Raw genomic sequence first — 16,159 nt, 5'->3', positions numbered from 1 at the left:
TAAATAAGTACAGAGTAGATAGAAAATGAGTAGAACTTGAGTAGATAGAAAATGATCTGAGCTAATTGTCAACTGTCTATGAACCCCACACGAAATGGCTACTGAATGAAGGGACACGAGCATCATCACTGGATGACTTCAGGGAAAGAAACTAATTCTGTTCTCTCTGCTAATAGATCCTGATGGAAAGCAGGGCTCTGCTATAGCTACAGGATTCTGAAATTACATGAAAGCTGGCTCAGGCCAATTTTGCAGGGGGTTAGTAAGTTCTCTTGATCGGAATGTACCCAAGAATGCACCCGTCTGCTCCCTCGCTCCCAATTCGGCCAACTGGAATCCATTCAAGCCCAAAGACCCCTAGCTCAAATACCAATTCTCAGAAACACCATCCCTGAGTGATTCGTCCTGGCATGGATCAACTTGCCTTTTGTCTCCATGGAGCTTTGTGCAGAACGTTAAATAAACACCTACATTGTGGGATTATAGCAATTTTTTTATACAATGTTTATGTCCCTCACTCAACTCTGAGTTTCTTTAAGGCAAGTCTGTGTCTTATTCATCTTTTTTTTCCTCAGTATTTGGCATGGAAGTGTGCGCCTCACAAAATCCAGTAAGGAAAGTGTGATTATGATAGCCTCATTGAGGACACAGGTTCCAAGAGATCAATTATTTGCCTAAGGTCATAAGGCTAAGAGCTGACAAGAACTAGTCTCTGTCCCATTTCTTAGCAGTTTAAAAAGTTTTCATGACATCTTTTGCCTCTAATAAGCTCTAAATGCTGCCTCACCAAAGCGGTCAAGACAACTTCACAGTGTTCCGGATTAGTCTGGGTATGAACAGCTCGTTTCGTGATTTAAGATATGTGCTGGAATTCATTAACACCAGCCCTGATGCTCACTACCTGTGGTCATAAGGAGTCCTCTTGTTCTCTCTTTTTCTCCTGTGAAGAATACACAAGCTCATTTCTTGTCAAGTTTCTTCAGTGATCATATATTAATTTTTAATAAGAAAAGAAGACCGGTATCTATCTGGCAGCAGCAGGAGAAAGGGAACACAAGCACAAGCGAGAGCGTAGGGTATGAATTCCATGCCTGCAGCCTCCTGAGAACTCAAAGGACAAGTGATTTCTGTTTAATCTGCAGTGTTTATCACAGAGGACCTCTGCAATGGATGGATATGAATATTCCACTCGTTACGAAAAGAAACCCCTGCTGAGAGGAAGGAATATTTATTTTATCAGTCCCTGCCTTGGCCTGGCTGAAGTAAACCCTTCATCCTAACTTTACATCCTCAAAGCAACTTCCTAATTGTCATTTTCTTCCCAAGTGAATGTTCCCTCGGGGAGAGGGGCACTGATCAAAAACCCTGAATATTGTTATTTGTGAGATATGCACAGTCTTTATTATAAATGAATAAACTGGCATTCAGTTTTATACACCAAAGGAAAAATAAAATATGTAAACAGCAAAGTATCTCATATTTCTGACAGGATTTCTCCTTAAGCCAACTTTCTTTCTCTTTTTCTTTTGACGGCTCCTGCCTCCCCTCCCCCAGCTGCTCTCTGTCCCCTCTGAACAGTTTTTCTCCACTCTGCTCTGGCACAGAATCATCGCAAAGTCCCCCAACACCATACTAGAACATTTGGGCAGAGAAAAGGAAAAAGCCTTGCTAATGTGTAATATTTTCTGTTGTATTTAATGAGAACTATTTCTGCTCCCTTAGCTCTCCTGCTAAGGTAGACGTGACTTTACTTCCTAGACCTACAGAGTTCTCAGCAAACTGAACAGATCATCTGAGGATATCAGAGGGTGCCAGATACTCACATTTTCTGACCGGAGCCTCTTGGCTGGACACCCACCATCCCTGGGGTGAAGCATGTAATACAGTCGGACTTTGCTTGCATGTTTTCGACTCTGGGAAGGAAAAGCAGAAGCAGATACTATGAAAGAGAAGGCATTTTAAATCCTCAGACACATAGCCAGTGACTATATATACAAAGTAGTAAAGTTTCATTAAAAACACTTCCACATGCTCCTGAGAATTATGCAGGGTGAAGATTCAGATAGGTTAAGCGACTTGCCCAAAGTTACAAAGCCAGCATAATTTCAGAATTAGAAAAGACAGTGAAAGAAGAAAGCTAAAAGCACTAGGATGTTTAAGCCTGGAGTGAATCATATATTTAAATATCCTCAAAATAAGAACAGGTCAGAGAGAGAATAGTACAAGGATGGGCTGTGATGGAAGGCCAGGTCCCCGGCCTTGTCTCGAACTCCCGCTGCCCTGCCCTGAGGAGCTGGGGACAGACAATGCCCCCTGGGAGTCGTCAAGCATCGCATCTCCAACAGAAGTCTCTCTGTCTGACTCTCCCATTTGGGAGCCTCATTAATAAGCTATTAAAAAAGATTTTCCAGATCAGACATCATGAGCAAAAAAGGGTATCAAATGCAAGTGTGAGGACTGATCAGAGCCCAAACTGCGTGCAGGCAGGCAGAGCAGTTCAACCATAAAGCCCCATCAGCCACAGGGTTAGCAGGACTCTGGGTTTCTACCTGTCCTGACGTGTCCAGGCCTAGCATGCAGAAACTGATCGCATCCTAGTTCCATCTTCCCTCCACTCCTTTGCTCCACTGAGAGCCCTCCTGAACTTCCCTCCCCTTTAAAGAACCATGAGAGACCGTGGGCTCTGAGAAAGAAACAGGGTTTTGGAGGGGAGGGGCGTGGGGGATGGGGGAGCCTGGTCGTGGGTATTAAGGAGGGCACGGATTGCATGGAGCACTGGGTGTGGTGCATAAACAATGAATCTTGGAACACTGAGAAAAATAAAATTAAATTAAAAAAAGAAAAAAAAAGAAAGGACACTACAGGTCTAATTTCCAAGCTGCCACCTGAGGATGGCCGAGTGACAAGAACACAAACAGTCCCGCGTTCGGAAGCCAGGCACAGCTCTGCGGCTCTCTGGCTGGGTGATATTCAGCAAGTCAGTCTAATTTGTTTATAGCTAAAATGAGTCTCATGTTCTCTGCGTACAAAATGAACATAATATTTATTAGGGTTTTGCTGGGAGAATCAAATGAGGCAGTGCGTGTGAAAACCTGCAATCCACATTATGCTTAACTTAACGTGTCTCACCAGCGCGGGCACCCATCCCGAACTCCGAATCTACAGTGCTAGGATGTGAATTGTCCTTGAATCCATCGCTACCTAATTCTGATCCCCGAACCCCTCCCTTTGTTCAGGACTGAATTCCTCCTTCTCCAGGCCTTGGTTCAATTTTGTCTTTACTTACAGCCGGGGACCAGCCAATCTCATGCATGATGGCTTGCCTTCACAGATTAGCCACAAAGGCAAAACAAGCAGGCAGAGCAGAGAACGTTTCAGAGAACGCACAGCAAACTGCAGCTTGTTTACAGGACAGGATATGATGTAAATCCCTCAGCCTGGTTTTCCTTCTTTATCACTTTTTTCATTCCTTTATTGTGCTTCTAAAAAACATGGTTCTAACAGACACATGAAAAAATACTCATCATCACTAGCCATCAGGAAGATTCAAATCAAAACCACATTGAGATACCACCTTACACCAGTTAGAATGGCCAAAATTAACAAGACAGTAAACAACAAGTAGGTGTTGGAGAGGATGTGGAGAAAGGGGAACCCTCTTACACTGTTGGTGGGAATGCAAGTTGGTGCAGCCACTTTGGAAAACAGTGTGGAGATTTCTTAAGAAATTAAAAACAGAGCTTCACTATGACCCTGCAATTGCACTTCTGGGTATTCACCCCAAAGATACTGATGTAGTGAAAAGAAGGGCCATCTGTACCCCAATATTCATAGCAGCAATGGCCACAGTCTCCAAACTGTGGAAAGAACCAGGATGCCTTCAGTGGATGAATGGATAAAGAAGATGTGGTCCATGTATACAATGGAGTATTATGTCTCCATCAGAAAGGATCAATACCCAACTTTTGTATCAACATGGACAGGACTGGAAGAGATTATGCTGAGTGAAATAAGTCAAGCAGAGAGAGTCAGTTATCATATAGTTTCGTTTATTTGTGGAGCATAAGAAATAACACGGAGGACATGGGGAGATGGAGAGCAGAACTGAGTTGAGGGAAATTAGAGGAGGAGACAAACCATGAAAGACTGTGGACTCTGAGAAACAAACTAAGGGCTTTGGAGGGGAGCGGAGCGGGGGGGATGGGTGAGCCTGGTGATGGGTATTAAGGAGGGCACGACTGCAAGGAGCATGGGTGTGGTGCATGAACAATGAATTATGGAACACTGAAAAGAATTTTTTTTTAAAAAAAAGGAAAAAATTTTTAAAAAGTAAAAAAATAATAATAATAAATAGTCATTGAACACTTTCAAGGTCTTTAAATGGGTTTAAAAGTGCTAATGGAATGAAAGATATTACAGATGCATAAAAGTACTGAAGTGTGATTTTGAAATATATTTGTAGTTATTTCTAGGTTGCATTGAAAGTTGTAATCAAGGGTTACCTGGAGTCTCGTTTGCCCGCGAGATTGGTAGGATGAGAAATAGAGACCTATGTGGACTTGTGCCAGATCATTTCAACAGCACTGTTCAGCTTCTGCATGCTTTTGAGAATGATGCAGTGCAGACTAGTGATGGTTTCTTTTGCAAAGAATTATGTCAATTACTAAAATCTATATACACTTTCTAGTTTTGTTTTGTTTTTTGTTTTTTGGGAGGAAGGGGCAGTGGGAAAGTTAAGAATATGCCTGCAGTCAAAAAAAGAAAAAAAGAACATTTAAAAACCTGCAAGATGCTGAATATGGTCCCAGAGGATGGGCTGGGGAAAAGCACAACAGACCAATACTTAGTGAAAAGACAAAGTGATACCAGCATGAGCTCAGATGCGGCTGAAGTGGGCTTTCAATGTTGCATTTGTCCCCCTAGAAGAATGGATCTCAGTACCTAACACCATCAATCTGCTCAAAGCCCTGGATTCCCAGAGAACAAAATCATTGCAAAATTCCAAAAATTGGAAATCTTATAATGCATCCTGTTTTGTGGTTGGATTTCTTCTCTTTGCTAAAATACTACATTTCTTTCAAAAAGACTCTTTCAGGCAAAGGCAGAGTTCACTGGGTTATTTAACTGCAGTTGGACAAAACTGGTAAAAAACCATTAGATGAGCAGAAAAGGGAAGTAAGCTCTGCTGTGAAGCCGTCAGTGATGAGAGATGTTGGAATCGAAGTCTTATTAGCGATCTTGTTCATTTTTCTCCTTCAGCTCTCCCAACCTCCAGTTTTGATGGAAGAAGGACTGACGGCCCTCCAAGTTCTGCCTTTGCCCCTGTGTACGGGTGAAGAAAAACAGAGCTTTGGAAAATCCCACCTCATTCTGGAATGATGGTGGAGGCATTCTGGTTCATCATTGAGCTGTTTTCCTATTGCCTCTGTCCTCCTGCTCCTTTTCCCAGACTGCCGGGGCTGGACCCAGTGCCACACAAGCGTACCCTGACTTAGGGCAGGAAGTAAAAACCCAGAAGACAGTCCACTTCTCAGTGATGGGAGTGTGGAGTCATTCCCTTCCAGTTAGACTGACTGAAACCCAAAGCCACTCCCAGACGATGTCTGTTGACAAGGATACAGAGATTGCTAGCCGATGGCTCCCAGGTGCCCTAAACTCGCCTGCCTCAGCCCTGGGGTCTTCAACACCTGGGTGCGGCTCATCTAGTAAGTCCTCTCCTTCCTTCTTGGCATTCTCACCTCTTCCTCAAAGCAGGACACACTGAGTCGCCCTCAGCATCTTCCTCCAATAGGCTCCTCTCAACTCCTTACCTACCAGAAATTGCTTGAACTTTGGCCTGGTAACCTCACTCCTTCGAACTGATTCTAGAAACAAACAAACAGACAGAAACCTTCCCACAAAAAAGTTAGACTTAGATTTGAGTGAAGACGTTCATTGCAGCACGACAAACTAGGAACAGCAAATCAGGGAGAGAGTTACATGTTGGACAAGAGGCCGTATATTCAGTGAGAAGTTGAAGAAGTGCTAATGCATGCTGAATGGAAAATGCTAAAACAAAATCTGTTCTCATACTGTGATTAAGATTATATAAATATCTGTAAGTATATCAATAAGTGGAAAGGAGAAAGAAAAACAAGCATGATTTATTAAGGAAGAGAAAGTATGGATGATTTTCTTTATTTCTATAACAAATTTTCCCTTACCATAAAAGTAATAACTTCACAATGCTCAAGCCATTGTAATTACAATGTAATTCCATTGTACATTCACTTTCTACTCATAATGATTGTAATTAGTAAACAGCACACTGATCTGGAATGCTTTTATACTCATAAGTTCATATACTGATACAGTCGACCACATTTCCCTCTACCCTTGCTAATGTCTGATCAACATTCAAAATGCATTGCATTTTTTTCACTGCGATACTTGGTGACTAGATACGCCTACTTAAGCCAAGAGCAATACATATTACTTTAACTTTTAAAACTTTGTTTTGGTACATACAAAGGCCACGGTAAACATGTGTCCTTTTTACAATGTGGTCATTCCATTTCCTATATATAAATGAGGATTATGGGCACAGTGGACAAATGCCGTCTAGAAACCAGACTGGAAGGAAAACCACTTCTGAGATGTATTTATGTCATCCAAATAACTATGAACAACAAAAACAAATCCATATGATTTTTTCAAAGATTTGTCAATACCTAAAATATGCACTTCTTTTAAGAGTTTAAAAAGACAAATTACCAACTAAAGGAAATATAAGGAGTAAAAAGTACCTTACATGTTAAGTGTATATATTAGAGTTTTGGGGAAGAAAAGGGTCATTTCTTCAAGGGAAAAGCCACGAAAAAGAAATCGCAATCTCTCTCGCTTGCACCAAAAGTCAGTCCCTGGCTCTCGCATTAATATTTGCATTTTAAGCAAAAGTCATTACTTTCATTCAAACCACATCAACTTTAAGCTTCCCAGATAGGCCAGAAATTACCAAGTCTTCCATTTTAATTAAAGCCTTTGCCCCTGATGCTGGGCATTGTGCAGGGGGCAGACCTATCTGCAGATTAGTTTCTTTGGCTCAAACAATCTCCTGGCACTCAAAAGAAATCGTCTAAAGTGAAAATTCAGGCCAGCCTTCTCTTTGGGGGGATAAAGAACAAGACAAACCTCTATTTCAGATGTATTGTGTGAAAGAAGGGGGTGGACCACATCGAAATAGAATGGCTTTGTGCTTCACCTAAATAACCATCTTCCATTATCACATACCCTTAAAAAATTCACAACTCAAATTTGCTTCCAACAGGGCTACTGGTTTCTGGTCTCATAGAATGTGAAGATAACAAAGTAACTTAGTATTTGCATAATGCTCCAAACAAAACCCCTGTGACATTTACCATCTCATTTTATCCTCAAGTCACAGTTGTGAGGCTGGCAGGAGAGGCGTTATTTCAAATAAGCTTTAAGATCCATTCCTGATTTCCTAGTTAAGTCTTCACCATTTTATTTCATCTTAGGTATCTAATTATACCTCTTCCAGAAACCAGCTAAAATAAGCCAAAGACTATAAGAAAAAGGGAAAACCTGAAACAGACTGATAATTACAGAACAGTCATCCTCACATGCTACCGATTTTGAGCTGTTTCTACTCATTCTAGGGTGAAGAAGAGCCGATTAAAGAAAGGACAACAAATACCAAGGGTCTAACTCCCCAGCTACCTGAGAATGATGGGCAGATGTGACATGGGGACTCCAGCTCTCAGGAAGAAGGCGGCACCCTGGCACAGCCCCGTGTAACACTCCCAGGTTGAGGGCCTCAGGGCTGAGCCCTGGAAAAGCCAGAGTACAACTTCACTAGGAAGTCAAGGTTAACAAAGAGAAAACCACAAGCGTCGGAGATCCCCTCTGATAACTGGGACTCCTTCCCAGACTGATGCATCTCTCCTTATTAACACAGGGGGGAGGCTGGTTACAGAAACTCCCTTTACTTGGGGTGGAAGATTTACCTGGGCTCAGAAGAGAAAGACCCTAAGTGAGGAAGAAATAAATGTCCTCTGCTGGAACTGTCCAAGGACCCAGGTTCCAGGCCCCCTACATAAGCTACTGAAGTGGTCCTACAAATGGATCAGATCAGAAGATCCCGCCAAATTTCAGGTGTACCATGAAAGGATCAAAGGCCAATCCTCACACACGAGGGACAAGTAGCAGGCTTTCATAACCTCTCTTCTCCCAACAATCAGTGGCACCCAGGAAAAACTTCTGTAATGGAAAAGAAGCCTTCAGAAAACTCTCAAGGAAAAGACATAAAGCAATTACTTGTAAAAATATTTCCTACAATAAATGGAAGTACATTTTAAATGTACGTACTTCATTTATTTAATTCAAGAAAATACGAACTGAGGGTAAAAGCTAAAAGATGAGATAGCACAGCTGACGGCAATAAAGATGCACTGCCTGAGTTAATAAAAAAGGACATTAAAAATATCCTGGTTTCATTTTGAAGGTCTTTCACATCAGTACAAGAGCAGAATCAACACTACAGATCAGTGTGGAAGTCAACATAGAGACACTTCCTAGAATGCAGAGGGATAGGATAAAGAAGTGGGGAAAAATGAGTCGCCTAGGTGGCTCAGCGGGTTAAGCCTCTGTCTTCAGCTCAGGTCATGATCTCAGGGTGCGGAGATCCAGCCCACCATCGGGCTCCCTGCTCAGCAGGAAGTCTGCTTCTCCCTCTCCCACTCCCCCTGCTTCTATTCTCTCTCTCACTGTGTCTCTATCAAATAAATAAAATCTTTTTAAAAAATAGGTATTTTTAATCTGAAATACATACAAGAGGCAAACCATAAAGCAGGAAAAATATTTGCAATATGTAAAATGAAATGGTTTAATACCTAAGAAACAGTACTTTAACAAATTCATTAACAAATATTAAAACAGGAATAAGATATAAAAAGGAATTTCAGAAAAGCAATAATTAAACGACGTACAACAAGTTCTCCAAATTCTACCTTATAGTTCTTAAACCGAAAAAATACCTGCTTTGCCACAAAGTGGACAAATATTTACAAAACAGACATACCTATATTGGTGAAGATACAGGAAAATGAAGATTCTGGTACATAGCTGTTATGTTTTATCAATTTATGCTAAATTGATAAAAGCTTCCAGGATAGAAATTTTGCAATATATATTCAAAACAGAAAAAATTGCTCAATCCAACAATTCTACTTCTATGAATTGATTTAAGGAGGGAGAAACATGTATTGCTATTTATTTATAACAGTGAAATTGAGAAAATAAATTAAGTATCCTAAGTGAGAGAGATAAATATTTTAAGTATGATAGATTACTAAAACTGCTATCAACAAGTATATTAATAATACTAATGAAATTTTTTAAATCTATGAAATAATATAAAGAAAAAAGTCATATTCAAACAAGAATATAAATGATGTCAAATTTTTTGAACAAATATATATCTGTACTGTATATATGCACAGAGACATAGAAAAAATCTAGGAAGAAACATACCAAAGGGTTAACATTGCCTATCATGAATCATAGGTGATCTCAATTTTTCTATGTATGCTTTTAAATTTTTTCTGTCACCATACAACACTAATACAATACCCTGAATCTTTCCCTATGCTATACCTTTTATCTGCATGACTTACTCATACCATACCTAGAAGCTTGTACCTCCTACTCCTCTTCACCAATTTTGCTCATCACTCCCCTTCTGCTCTGGCAACCACCAATTTCTTCTCTGTAATTAAGGGTCTGTTTCTGCTTTTTGTTTTTTAATTTATTTTGTTTTTTACATTCTACATATAAATGAAATCATATAGTATTTGTTTTTCCTGATTTATTTCACTTAGTATGATACCCATTAGCTCCATCCATGTTGTTGCAAATGGCAAAATATCATTCCTTTTTGTGGCTGAGTACTATTCCATTACACACACACACACACACACACACACACACACTCATGCATACAACATCTTCCTTTTTTATTTACCTATAATTAACATAAAAGGTTATATTAGTTTTAGGTATACAATATAATCTCAGTACTCACAAAAATAAAGGTAATCCTAATCCTCTTTATCTATTTACCTATTATATAGTGTATGTGTTTGTGTGTGTGTGTGTGTGTGTGTGTGTGTATGCCACATCTTTTTTATCCATTCATCTATTGCAATAAATAGGGATGCATGTAACTTTTCAAATTAGTGTTTTCATTTGCGGGGGGCGGTAAATAAATACCCAGTAGTGGAATTATTGCATCATATGATAATCTTATTTTTAAAAATTTTTGAGGAACCTCCATACCATTTTCCACAATGGCTGTGCCAATTTGAATTCCCAATAGTGCATGATGGTTCCTTTTTTCCCACATCCTTGCCAACGTTTATTATTTCTGGTCTTTTTTATTCCAGCCATTCTGACAGGCATAAAATGATACATCACTGTGGTTTTAATTTTCACTTCCTGAGGATTAGTGATTTTGAGCATTTTTTGATTTGTCTGCAATCTGTATGTTTTCTTTGGGAAACTGTCGATTCATGACCTCTACTCATTTTTTAATCAGATTATTTGTGTTTTTTGGTGTTGACTTGTAGAACTTCATTGTATATTTTGGATATTAACTCCTCATTGAATATAACATTTGCAAATATCTTCTTCCATTCAGCAGGTTGTCTTTTTGTCCTGTTGATGGTTTCCCTTGCTGTGCAAAAGTTTTCTATTTTGGTGCAGTCCAAATAATTTAATTTTGCTTTTGTATCCCTTGCCAGAGAAAATATATCTAGAAAAATGTTTCTATGACCAATGTCAAATAAATTACTGCCTATGTTTTCTTCTAGGAGTTTATGGTTTTAGGTCTCACATTTAGGTCTTTAATCCATTTTGAGTTTACTGTATATGTTATAAGAAGTGGTCCAGTTTCTTTCTTTCGCATGTAGCTATCCAGTTTTCCCAACATGATTTGTTGAAGAGACTTTCTCCCATTGCATATTCTTGCCTCCTTTATCGTAGATGAATTGACCATAAACACATGGGTTGATTTCTGGACTCCATCCTGTTGTATTGATCTATTTGATCTAAATATCTGCTCTTGTGCCAGTACCATACTCTTATGATTCGTAACTATAGCTTTGTAGTATATCTTGACATCTGGGATTGTGTAACTCCACTTTTGCTCTTCTTTTTCAATATTGCTCTGGCTATTTAGGGTCTTTTATAGTTTCATACAAATTATTTTAGGATTACTTGTTGTAGTTCTATGAAAAATATTGTTGGTATTTTGATAGAAATTGCATTAAATCTGTAGGTTGCTTTAGGTGATATGGACATTTTAACAATATCAGTTCTTTGAATCCCTGAGCATAGAGTATCTTTACATTTTTTGTGTTGTTTTCAATTTGTTTCACCCAACGTTTTATAGTTTTTAGAATACAGATCATTCACTCCCTTAATTAAGTTTACTCCTAGGTATTTTATTCTTTGTGGTGCTATTGGGAATGGGATTATCATCTTAAAATCTGTTTCAGCAATTTCATTATTTTTCCATTTCTTTGTGTCTTCTTCAATTTCTTTAATGAGTACTTTATAGTTTTGTCTCTTTGGTTAGGTTTATTCCTAGGTATCTTATGATTTTGGGTGCAACTATAATTGTGATCAACTCCTTAATTTCTCTTTCTTCTGTCTTATTGTTGGTATATAGAAATGCAACTGATTTCTGTGCAATGATTTTATATCCTGACACTGAATTCCTGGATGAGTTCTAGCAGTCTTGGGGTGGAGACTTTTGGGTTTTCCACATGAAGTATCATATCATCTGCATGGAGTGAGAATCTGACTTCTTCTTTGCTGATTCAGAAGCCTTTTTATTTCTTTTTATTTCTTTTTGTTGTTTCATTGCTGAGGCTAGGACTTTTAGTCCTATGTTGAATAGCAGTGGTGATACTGGATATCCCTGCCATGTTCCTGACCTTAGGGGAAAAGCTCTCAGATTCTCCCCACTGAGAATGATATTCACTGTGGGATTTCACAGATGGCTATTATGATATTGAGGTATGTACCCTCTATCCCTTCATGGTGGAGAGTTTTGATCAAGAAAGGATGCTGTACTTTGTCAAATGCTTTTTCTGTATCTATTTAGAGTATCACATGGCTCTTGTTCTTTCTTTTATTAATGTATTATATCATATTGATTAATTTACAGATGTTGAATCAACCTTGCAGCCCAGGAATAAAACCCATGTGGACGTGGTAACTAATCCTTTTAATGTACTGTTTGATCCTGTTGGCTACTATTTTGGTTACAATTTTGCATCCATGCTCATCAGGGATATTGGTCTGTAATTCTCTTTTTTGATGGAGTCTTTGTCTGGTCTTAGAGTCAAGGTGATGCTGGCCTCAAAAAATGAGTTTGGACGTTTTCCTTCCATTCCTAGTTTTTGGAACAGTTTCAGGAGAAAAAGTATTAATTCTTCAGTGTTTGGTAGAATTCCCCTGGGAAACCATCTGGCCCTGGATTCTTGTTTTTCAGGAGATTTTTGATTACTGCTTCAATTTCCTTACTGGTTATGGGTCTATTTATGCTTTCTATTTCTTCCTGTTTCAGCTTATACATCCCTAGGAATGCATCCACTTCTTCCAGATTGTCTAATTTGCTTGTCTATAGTTGCTTATAATATATTTTTATAATTGTATGTATTTCTTTGGTGTTGGTTGTGATCTCTCCTCTTTCATTCATAATTTTCTCAATTTGGGTCCATTCTCTTTTCCTTTTGATAAGTCTGGTCAGGAGTTTATCAATCTTGTTGATTCTTTCAAAGAGCCAGTTCCCAGTTTTGTTGATCTATTCTCATATTCTTTTGGTTTCTATTTCATTTATTTCAGCTCTGATCTTTATTATTTCTCTTCTAATGCTGGGTTTAGGCTTTATTTGTTGTTCTTTCTCCAACCCCTGTAGGTGTAGGGTTATGTTGCATATTTGAGAACTTTCTTATTCCTTCAGAAAATCTTGTATTGCTGTATAATTTCCTCTCAGGACCGCTGTGTCCCAAAGACTTTGAACAATTATGTTTTCATTTTCAGTTGTTTCCATGAATTTTTAAAATTCTTCTTTAATTTCCTGGTTGACCCATTCATTCTTTAGCAGGATGATCCTTAGCCTCCATGTATTTGAGTTCTTTCTAACCTTCTGCTTTTGATTGAGTTCCAGTTTCAAAGCATTGTAGTCTGAAAATATGCAGAGAATGATCCCAATCTTTTGGTACTGGTTGAGCCCTGATTTGTAACCCAGGATGTGATCTCTTCTGGAGAATGTTCCATGTGCACTAGAGAAGAATGTATATTCTGTTGCACTGGAACGGAATGTTCTGAATATATCTGTGATGTCCATCTGGTCCAGTGTCATTTAAAGCCTTTATTTCCTTGTTGATCTTTTCTTGGATGATCTGTCCATTTCAGTGAGGGGTGTGTTAAAGTCCCCCACTGTTATTGTATTATTGTCAATGTGTTTTTTATTTCATTATTAATTTACTTACATAACTGGCTGCTCCCATGTTAGGGGCATAGATATTTAAAAATGTTAGATCTTCTTGTTGGACAGACCCTTTAAATATGATATAGTGTCCTTCCTCATCTTTTATTATAGTCTGGTTAAAAATGTAATTTGTCTGATATAAGGATTGCCACCCCAGCTTCCTTTTGATGTCCATTAGCATGGTAAATGGTTTAAATCTGGAGGTGTCTTTGGGCCTAAAATTAGTCTCTTGCAGACAGCATATTGATGGGTCTTATTTTTTTAATCCACTCTGATACCCTGTGTCTTTCGATTGGGGAATTTAGCCCATTTACATTCAGGGTAACTGTTAAAAGACACAAATTTAGTGCCATTGTATTGTCTATAAGGTGACTGTTACTGTATATAGTGTCTGTTCCTTTCTGGTCTATGTTACTTGTAGGCTTTCTTCTTTGCTTAGAGGACCCCTTTCAATATTTCCTGTAGGGCTGTTGGTGTTTGCAAATTCTTTTAGTTTTTCTTTGTCCTGGAAGCTTTTTTATCTCTCCTTCTACTTTCAATGACAGCCTATCTGTATATAATTTTCTTGGCTGCATATTTTTCTCATTTAGTTCTCTGAATATATCATGCCAATCCTTTCTGGCCTGCCATGTCTCTGTGGATAGGTCTGCTGCCAATCTAATATATCTACCCTTGTACATTACAGACTTTGTGTCCTGAGCTGCTTTCAGGACTTCCTCTGTCTCTGAGACTTGTAAGTTTTACTATTAAATGTTGGGGGTTTTACCTATTTTTATTGATTTTGAGGGAGGTTATCTGTGCCTCCTGGATTTTGATGCTTGTTCTGTCCCTAAATTAGGGAAGTTCTCTGTTATAATTTGCTCCAATATGCCTCCTGCCCCTCTCCTCCTACTTCTGGGTTCCCAATTATTCTTTTTTTTTTTTAATTGACCATTTTATGATTTTTTTCCTTTTCAGCATAACAGAATTCATTGTTTTTGCACCACACCCAGTGCTCCATGCAATATGTGCCCTCCCTAATACCCACCACCTGGCTCCCCCAACCTCCCACCCCCCCACCCCTTCAAACCCTCAGATTGTTTTTCAGAGTCCACAGTATCTCATGGCTCATCTCCCCTTCCAATTTCCCTCAACTCCCTTCTCCTCTCCATCTCCCTGTGTCCTCCATGTTATTTTTATGCTCCACAAATAAGTAAAACCATAGGATAATTGGCTGACTTATTTCACTCAGCAAAATCTCTTCCCATCCCGTCCATGTGGATACAAAAGTTGGGTATTCATCCTTTCTGACGGAGGCATAATACTCCATAGTGTATATGGACCACATCTTCCTTATCCATTCATCTGGTTGAAGGGCATCTTGGTTCTTTCCACAGTTTGGCAAATGTGGCCATTGCTGCTATAAACATTGGGGTACAGGTGGCCCTTCTTTTCACTACATCTGTACCTTTGGGGTAAATACCCAGGAGTGCAATGGCAGGGTCATAGGGAAGTTCTATTTTTAATTTCTTAAGAAATCTCCACACTGTTTTCCAAAGTGGCTGCACCAACTTGCATTCCGACCAACAGTGTAGGAGGGTTCCCCTTTCTCCACATCCTCTCCAACACATGTTGTTTCCTGTCTTGCTAATTTTGGCCATTCTAACTGGGATCCCAATTATTCTAATATTGTTTTGTCCTATGCTATTACTTATCTCTTGAATTCTCCCCTCATGGTCTAGTAGTTGCTTATCTCTCTTTCTCTCAGCTTTTTATTCTCCATCATTTGGTCTTCTGTATCACTAATTCTCTCTTCTGCCTCATTTATCCTAGCAGTAAGAGCCTCCATTTTTTTACTGTACCTCACTAATAGCCTTTTTTTATATCAACTTGCTTAGATTTTAGTTCATTTCTTTCTCCAGAGAGGGATTATCTAGTAGCTTCTATGCTTTTTTTTTCAAGCCCAGCTAGTATCTTTACAATCATCATTCTGAACTCTAGTTCCAACATCTTACTAATGTTGGTATTGATTAGGTCCCTGGCAGTCAGTACTGTCTCTTTTTCTTTTTTTGAGGTGAGGTTTTCCCTTTTGTCATTTTGTCCAGAGAAGAATAGATGAATGAGAGAACAAAATGCTATAAGGGTAACAACAACCCCAGAAAAATACAGACTTAATGAATCAAAAGAGACCCACAACTGGGAGGAGAAGAAAGGGAAAAAAAAAATACGATCAGGCTGGTGAACAGAACAGAGCCACACAGTAGATTTGGGGTGTATTTTGTTATGTTAGAAGAAACTGCCTCCCAAAACTCTAAAGAAAGAAAAACTTATATATATAAAAATAAGGGTAAATATGATTAAGGAATGGAATATGATGTAAAGATGAAAATGAAAAAAGATTTTTTTTTAATATTTTATTTATTTATTTGAGAGAGAGAGCGAGCGATCACAAGTAGGCACAGAGGCAGGCAGAGAGAGAAGGGGAAGCAGGCTCCCTACTGGGCAGAGAGCCCAATGCGGGGTTCGATCCCAGGACCCTGGGATCACTACCTGAGCCGAAGGCAGAGGCTTAACACACTGAGCTACCCAGGTGCCCCTGAAAAAAGATTTTTAAGAAGGAAT

The 16,159-nt window shown here is 39.0% G+C and overlaps 1 protein-coding gene across 6 annotated transcripts in view; it reads right to left on the bottom strand.

Annotated features, from left to right (window-relative positions):
• The window catches only part of ZMAT4 (zinc finger matrin-type 4), a 388,221-nt gene that overhangs the window by 254,556 nt on the left and 117,506 nt on the right, over nucleotides 1-16,159 (bottom strand). For all 6 annotated transcript variants that reach the window (XM_032329176.1, XM_032329175.1, XM_032329171.1 and 3 more), the window contains exon 3: nucleotides 1,824-1,913. In XM_032329176.1, the coding sequence (XP_032185067.1) occupies nucleotides 1,824-1,913 (90 nt within the window). The remainder of the gene's footprint in view (nucleotides 1-1,823; nucleotides 1,914-16,159) is intronic.

This window comes from Mustela erminea, chromosome 21, assembly GCF_009829155.1.
Source record: "Mustela erminea isolate mMusErm1 chromosome 21, mMusErm1.Pri, whole genome shotgun sequence".
Lineage (NCBI taxonomy): Eukaryota > Metazoa > Chordata > Mammalia > Carnivora > Mustelidae > Mustela > Mustela erminea.
The sequence above is the reverse complement of the archived record's forward strand: the minus strand, read 5'-3'. Positions and strand labels throughout refer to the sequence as shown.